This window comes from Cariama cristata, unplaced genomic scaffold (assembly GCF_000690535.1).
Source record: "Cariama cristata isolate BGI_N322 unplaced genomic scaffold, ASM69053v1 scaffold18022, whole genome shotgun sequence".
NCBI lineage: Eukaryota > Metazoa > Chordata > Aves > Cariamiformes > Cariamidae > Cariama > Cariama cristata.
In genome coordinates, this window is record NW_009602325.1 from 17,808 (window position 1) to 25,520 (window position 7,713).

A 7,713-nucleotide genomic window follows, 5' to 3' on the forward strand; every position below is an offset into this window, starting at 1 on the left:
ACGCCCGGTGTGTGTTGTGGCTGGGGGAGGGGGGGGTGTGGGGCGCTCACTGAGCTGGGAACCCAAGCAGGGACTGCTAAGTGCAGGATGGCGTTTGACTCCATCCTTCTGGTGCTGGAGGGTTTTGTCTGTGATGGGGCAATGGCCAAGAGAGGGGACAGGACCAGGCAGAGTGATGGCACAGCAGATCACTAGAGGGAAAGAACACAAAAGGGTGAAATGTGGTCCTTCCTTATCTCTTCCTACTTGCAGGGCATTGACCCGATCAACCAGACGAAGGTGGTGGAAATCCTGAAGGAGGGTGATGGCACAGAGAGACGTCGGAGCCTGGGAGGCAGTGTCAAGTACGAGAATGCCACAGACGGTAGCGAGGAAGTGAGTATGGGCGTGGAATGGAGCGGGGTAAGTACAAGACACCATCAAGAATGGCCTCAGCCGGCTGCCAGAGGGAAGGGACAGCCTGGCTCAGGGCTGTCCCCGCGTGGCCTGTCGTGGCATCCTTGTCTGCCTCCATTTGTTCCCCGCACACTTCATTCCCCTGTTTCTTGGCATGAGCCAGCCAGCCCACAAAGGTGCGTGTCTGGGCCTGGCTTCTGGTATACAGGCCAGATATCCCCAACTGAGGGCTCCTGTTTCCAAGGGGCTGCCAGGCCCTGGCAATGCACAGCATGAGCTGGTCCTGGTCTGCCCTTTTAATCTTAGCCTTGCAACCTTATTAACATCTCTTCCCTGCTGCTCCCTTCTTGAGGCCCTGGCTGAGCACATCGGCCCCATCTCAAACCCACACAGCCTCTGTGAGCAACTTGGCTGTCTGTCCTGCACTGCACTGCAGGCGATGCTGAGCCTGAGGAGGGTTGTGCGTGTGTGTATGTGCCTGGTGTGTCTGTGACTGAGTGACTGCAGGGCTTGGGAATAGTCTTTGCTGTCCCCCTCTCCTGGTCTTGTGCCTTCCGTGGGCTCTGGCCAAGCAGAGGTGGCAAAAGGCAGGTCTTTGTGGGATGCCAGGCCGGGCTGACCAGTGGTGGTAAAAGAGGTTGGTGTTAGCTGAGGCACAGACAGGGTGACCTGAGCCTGTCTAGGCTTGCTCTGAGACTGAGGGGCACTTCGGTCACTAGCGCTGAGTTTGGAGGAGGTAGTGGTCCAGGTCTGGGGCAGGTGCCTTTTGTCTCCTCAAGGAGGAGGATGGAGAAGAGGTGGCAAGTGAGCGTGGTGCTGGTGGGTGCTTGACTCGAGGGCTGCTAGCGCTGTTAATGCTCACCATTCCTCCTGCAAACTGTAGTTGAGAGCATAGCGTAGCTGGGTACCCAGGGTTTTTTGCGACCTGGCACGGGCGACACACTGAGCACACAGAGTCCTTCGCTCCCCCTTCACATCTGCTGTCACTAACCCTTCCCCACCTGGCTCGGCTCTATCCCCACCCGCATGAGTTCCATCCTTTCCTCCTTCCTCTTCCCTCTTGCCATGACAGCCCCTCAACACCCAAGCCTGAAGCCTGCTGGCTCTCTTGATTGTGGATTGTACCGAGGAGGTGGCTGGAGGGGACCTGGGGAGCAGAGCTTCGAGGGGACCCAGCAGCTCTGCCAGATGTAGGGCTGTCCTCTGTCCCAGCTCTTGGCATCAGGAATGAAGAGGATCCTAGCCCTGGCAAGGCACCAACCCTGGACCCTTGCACTCCCCGTTAGTAGAGGGGCTACACAAGCACAGAGGGAGGGCTGCAGGTTTGGATTGGGATCACCTGGTCCCTGTCCTGGCTGGTGTCTCTCTGCAGTTCCTCCTGGCTGTGGTTGCTGTTGGGTGATCACTTTGCACTGGTGATTGTCTGGGAGACCTTCCTGACAGTCTCTGAGCTGATCATCCCAAGGCAAGCAGGCAATGCCACCCTCTCCCTCAGCCAAGGGCGATAGTCACTGCTCATACGACCCTTCCCCAGGGGGCTTGACAGGGCTTCCCTGGCCCAGCCAGCTGTAGATAGAGGGTTTGAGGGCCAGCCCAGCACCCTGGGGGACACAGCTGCTGCCACATGATGCTTGCTGCCTTTTCCAGCCTGCTGCACACATAGCCAGCCTCCTCCCTACAGCTAGCAGCCCTGTGCTGGGCTGCAGCTCCCCTAAAAAGAAGGCTGAGGCAGGTCCTGCTGCTCCTGTCTGTCATGGCCAGTTGTTCCCTGTGCTGGTGTAGAGACCTTGGCCGTGCTGCCTCAGGGCAGCCTCTGCTGCCATCCCTTAGCTGTCAGCTGCTGCAGGCAGGGCCACGGGAGCCCCCAAGGAGCCAGCAACCTCTGCCCTGCTGCCAAGGGCAGCTCTGGAAGCCCCCCAGGGCCTGGACCAGCTACTTGTTGCCCAGGTAATTGGGCTGTGAGAGCAGGGATGGCACCAGCTCAGTGATGCTGAGGTCTTGGCAAGCACCCCATGCCAGGAACCAGAGCAGGAGGCCCAGGCTGGTTCTCCCTGAGCTAGCTGTTCCTGTCAGCCTGCTAGAGCATGCTGGCAAAGATGCGAGCCCGCTGTTTCAGCCTCATGAGACTCCCTCCCTGCCCAGACATGGCCCGTTGTCTCTGCATGCAGCCTGGGCCCTGCCCGACCTGTTCCTTGGGTGACCTCCAACCTCACGGCCTTGTAAATTGTGTCTTTCTCCTCTCTGTCCACTAGGCTTAAATGCCTCCCGAGACTCCCTCTTTCCCCTCCACCGCAATCACCTGGATGTTTGTGTTGTATCTTCCGACTTTTCCTCCACACCATCCCTGCTTCCTCGGCAAGAACTCCACGCCAGTCCCCCAACCCTCCCGGCGCGCGAGGGCACCGCGACGCCTGCAGAGGAGTCCCTGGCCACGTGGCCCAGCTCCAGTCCCGTGGCCAGCGAGAGCAGGAAGAATCTGCGAGGAGCTGCCTGCTCCCCCAGGCCAGGGCGACAGGCCACCGTCCCCTTGTGTGCCCCCATCCCCAGCCTGCCCTTGCACATCCCTGGGGACCAGGCCTGCGGGGGATTGATTGTCTTCACTCCAGGCGTGCCGACTCCACCATCATTACACATCCTCAACCCTTCTAGCTTGTTCCCTCCATCTCTGCAGGGGCCAGGATGGAGGCACGAAGATGAGGGGGCTGTTTTGGGACAGAGAGGCCTGGCCTTGGCAGGGCTGTCATGTGCCCAGTTGCTTTCTTCCCTGTAGCCTTAGTTGATGTTAGTGCCCTGTAGCAAACCTGCGCTGGCCACCAGTGAGCTGGGCTCTCCCTGTAGTATAGGGCAGTCCCTGTCTTGCTATCTTCCCCCCTGCTGAGCTCTGCAACCCAGGGGCAGGCAGCATGTGGGTCTCTCTGCAGGGGCACAGGAATGTACAGCGGCCTAGAGCTACTGTACATCCAAGACGAGGTGAGGGGATGACAGCCAAGGGTCACATATGGAACAGGGACCTCCTAGGACAAGCGTGTTGGGTTGCAACCTCCTGACCTGATGCTGTAGCCGAGTTCCTCACCTGATGGCATTAAGGGGTAAATCAGTTCCTCACTGCTCCAGGGTCCCCAAGTGTAACTGCTGGGAGAGGGAGAGGCAGAAGTGAAGGTGTTTGCTGTTCCTTGGAGTCAGAGGAAGGGTAGGAGGGAAAGCAGTTGTTTTCTGCAAGGGGCCAGGCCATTAGAAGCGGCTGAGATGGGGAATGGGCTGGTTTGGAGCAGAGTGGTTGGGAGAAAAAGGAGGTGCAAAGAAGGATGTGAGGAAAGGAAGAGCTGGGGCTCAGGGTGCTCTGAGCATGTGGGGGCAGATGAGATGGCTGAAGGGAGGTTTCTGCAGGAGGAGAAGGGGCCAAGTTGCTCATAGAGGAAGGCAATTCTTGAACACAGGACCTGGCTTGCCAGGCGCGGTCCCTGGGGCTGTGACTTGCTGTCTGGCTGTCCCTAGCCAAGTGGGTGGGAGATCCATAACCCTGTTACTGCTGAGAAGACAGTGCTGACCCTGGGCATGTGATGGGGTGGCTCAGTGCCTCTGATGAGGCTTCAGGCCTGCACAGGGTCTGGTGCTATTGGTCGCTACTGGGAAAGAGAATGTTTCCCAGGGCCAAACCACCGCTGCCTTGAGCCTCACACCCTTGGGTGCACACCCTCATCCCACCTCCTATAGGAAGTGAACCTCTCTGCTCCTCCTATCTGGGAAGAAAGGTGGGGAGGCTGCTGCCAGCAGGATAGAGCCCAAAGGCCAGCGCAGGACACCCAAAAAAAAGCTAGATCATTTCTCTCATGCTAGTCATCTGGCAGGTTGTGATACTAAATGTGCTTGTGTCTGTCCAGGCCTGGCTTTGCCATGGTGGTGCAGAGGCCTTGGGGCACATGCATGCTGCTTCCCTGGGAGCTTGTGCTTGCAGGTTTGTCCTCGGGACCATGGGGTGTGGAGCCCAGGACTGAATGGTCTAGGGCTGCACCTTCCTTGCCTCTCCCAGCGCTGCTCCGTGCTCCTGGAGGAGCGGTGAGTCCCCAGTGCAGGGTGCATTCAGGTCTCAGTGCCACCCGCCCCTGTGTTTTGCCATGTCCTGGACCTGGTGCTGTAACAACCGTACCTCTGATTAAAGGTAGAGAGACCCGAACCGCTGCCCTGTGCTTCTTTCCATGCTCTGTAGGCCAGCGTCGGTCAGCCTTGGGGTGGTGGGTACAAATGCTGCTGGAGCAGGTATGGGGGTGCTTGGTGTCTGTGTGCGTGCAGGGGGACGTGCACCTCTTCTAGGCTGAGCATTGGAGATGAGGGACGCAACTCCACTGTGCCTCTCCCTAACCTCCAAACTGGGGTTGCTACTAACCTCAGCTCTGTAGCCGTGTGTGGCAGGGCTGCCCTGGGGCATCTCAGCTTGGGCCTTCCCCAATGGGTATTTGCATACCCCATTGTGTCCCCCAGTGCTGACCTCCACATGCTGCCAAATCCTGCCCAAGTCCTCTGCCTCCATGCAGCAGGCAGGGTGGGAGCATGCCATGGAGAGCGGCTCAGTTGTGGAGCTGCTGCTTTTTCTTTTGAGTGCTCTCATCCTGGTGGGTGCAATGGGGTGGGGGCTCTGTGGTATAAACCAAGCCCCATAAATGTTCTGGGTTAAAAATAACCCTGCAGAAAAGGGAGTGGGGAGAGGAGGGTAGGCTATTTTTAACCCAGCGTGCAGCAGCACGGTTCTGGTGTTGGTGTGCAGTCAGTCTGCATCACTGCAGCTGGGGAAATGTGGCTCCATCCTCCAGCCCTGACCCCCGAGCATACTTCTGGCTGGATCCTGCTGCCCTTGTACCATCATCCTGCACCTCTGCCCCAGCTACGTTCCCTTCTCCACCCCTGGCTCGGGTGCTCTGGCAAAAGCAACAGTGCCTGGCATGGCGGTACCCTGCAGGGAGGGTGGTGACCCAGCACAGTTCTGGTGGGGAGGCAAAAGACACACTACCCTTGTCTTTGCTAGTGCCGCATACTGATGGCCGGCTCCTCCAAAACCTGCCCAGGATGCCCGGTGCAGGAGTTGAATTGTTTACCTTGCTAATAACTTTCAGTGCTCTCTGCATTCCTGGTGAGTGGGTCTCTTGCAGCAACAGCACATGGCTCTCAGTTTGGAAACCCTTCAACCTGATAAGAAAGTGAAGAGGTTCAATGCACTTGGCTTATCCAAGGAGGGATGAGATGAATACCGGAAGAAAGGTTTGCTGGTAGAAAAAGTCCTGTTTGGCTGTTGGAAAGGATTTTAGGGCTGGATCAGCTTTGGGTAATTGGAGCGGGGAAGTGTTGGAAAAGCCTTCCCTAGGGCCACAACCTGTAGGGTTCAGCACGGGGGTGAGTGGCCTAAGGCAGAGCCCCTGCTTACCTACGTGGACGGTTCTGGGACAATTGCTGCTGCCAGCTGGGGCCACGGGGCATTTTGGTCATTTGGAGGAGTACACAGCGGCTCCCACACATGCTTGTAAGGAGGAAAGGGCTTTTGCGGTTGCCTTATCTCTGTTTCTTCTGCCTTCGTGTGCCAGGGGCCATTGGGATCAGGAGCAGGGATTGCTGTTATTGGCATCAAAGCAAAAGTAATTCCGCATCAGCAGTGGTGCCACAACCTTGTGTAACAAGCATGCCTGGCCACAGGGGAAGAGCTCGGTGCCATGACGGCACAGTTGGCATGAGGTGGTGTCATGCTGGCAGCCTGTGCCTTGCATGCATGTGGAGCTAAATGCAGGAGATGGGCTAGAGTCTCTCAAAGGCTGAGAGTGCCTTTCTGAGTACTGGGGACTTTTGGGGGCATGTCAGAGGAAACAGGCTGGGGAACAAGATTTAGGGCTGGTTTTGGTCTTTGGAAAAAGAAACTCCTGCGAAGTGCCACGCTGGGGCAGCTAGCAGGGCCGGGCGCAGCTAAAGTTGGAGGCGCCGAGGAGAGCGGTGCCTGCTTGGCATCAACTGGTGCAGCCAAAAGAATGCATCCTAGATGGAGCTGCCTGAATTGCTGAGCAGGCACAAAGCTAATCGTCTTGCGGGTGTTAGAGGTGGGATAAGGCCATGTGTGCGTGTGGACTGGTCTTGTCTGACATGAGTGAGCCTGCAGACCTGGCATGCAGGACCAGGATGTGCACTGGGACGAGTGCTGCATGGAGAGGAGGAATAGCAATGGCATGGTGAGGAAGGGCAAGGGGAGGGGGAGGATAGCCTCCAGCTAGCAGCAAATGAGGAGAGAGTCCTTGAAATGAATGTCCCGGCAGCATGTCCTTGCCTGACAAAAATACCCCCAAGCTTGGGGCTCCCATCAGGGCTTGGTGCTTCCCTGGCCACTGAGACCTTCTTGGTAGCTGCTGCCTGAGCTGTCACAGGTGATGGAGCTATGCCATGTTCGAGCAGGGCCATGGGGATGCCTGTGTCATTTGTGCTGCTGGGCTGGTGCAAGTCAGCAGCCTGGCTGGGTGTTGGGCTTGCACCAGGCGGGAGGGAGGATTGGTCCGGGTGAGCCAGGCCATGGTAGTGGGTGTCCCCGACTCCATGATCATCGTGTCCCGTGGAGAACCAGGGTGAGCCTGGCAGTAAGCCTGCTCTGGGCCAGGGCTAAATTCTTGGTGCAAGCGGGCAAGAGGGTGTTTGGAGCCAAGCCCAGTTCCTGGCCACTCGTCTGCAGCATGCCAGAGCCTCGTCGGTGCCACTCAGCCATCGCCCTGGCTTGTGTCTCTGTGTTCAGGATGGCAGTGGCACCCTCCAGCGTAGCAGCTCCCTGGGGAAAATCCGGGATGTGATACGGAGGAGCAGTGAGATGTTGGTCAAGAAACTGCAGGGCAATGGTCCCCTGGAGCCCAGGAGCACCAGGTAGGGACCAGGGTCGGTGGGGGCCCTGCCACCTTGGGGGCTGGGGTCTGGCCAGGCACCACAAGATCACACCTGCTCTTCTCTGCTTTCTTGCAGCATGAAACGAGCTGCGTCATTAAATTACCTGCACAAGTCCAGCGATGCTTCGTTTGAGGTAAGCACGGGGCAGGCGGTGGGGCTGGTGCAGGAATGGGCACTGGGGTGGGGGCTGTGGGGCCACAGCTGGCTGTCGGGCCAGTGGGGCACAGTGGGCCGCACCCATGATGTCTGAGACCCCACCGGAGTTGTGCAGATGTACTCTGCTGCTGTGCGGGGCTGGAGCTACTCTGCCTTCCCAAGGGGTGGCCTGGGCCGGTGCCCCCATTGCCCCCCATCCCGAGCAGCTCCGCAGCCCCCTCTTCTGAGGTCATAGCTCCAAAACTGACGGAGTTACCC

The 7,713-nt window shown here is 58.3% G+C and overlaps 1 protein-coding gene across 1 annotated transcript in view; it reads left to right on the plus strand.

Moving 5' to 3' along the window:
• LOC104157408 (kinesin light chain 1-like) overlaps positions 1-7,432 on the plus strand; it is a gene marked incomplete at its 3' end in the record, with an annotated part of 14,860 nt that extends 7,428 nt beyond the window's left edge. The window contains exons 12-14 of the mRNA XM_009694724.1: positions 253-402; positions 7,154-7,278; positions 7,375-7,432. Of these exons, the coding sequence (XP_009693026.1) occupies positions 253-402; positions 7,154-7,278; positions 7,375-7,432 (333 nt within the window). The remainder of the gene's footprint in view (positions 1-252; positions 403-7,153; positions 7,279-7,374) is intronic.
• Positions 7,433-7,713: the final 281 nt, after the last annotated feature.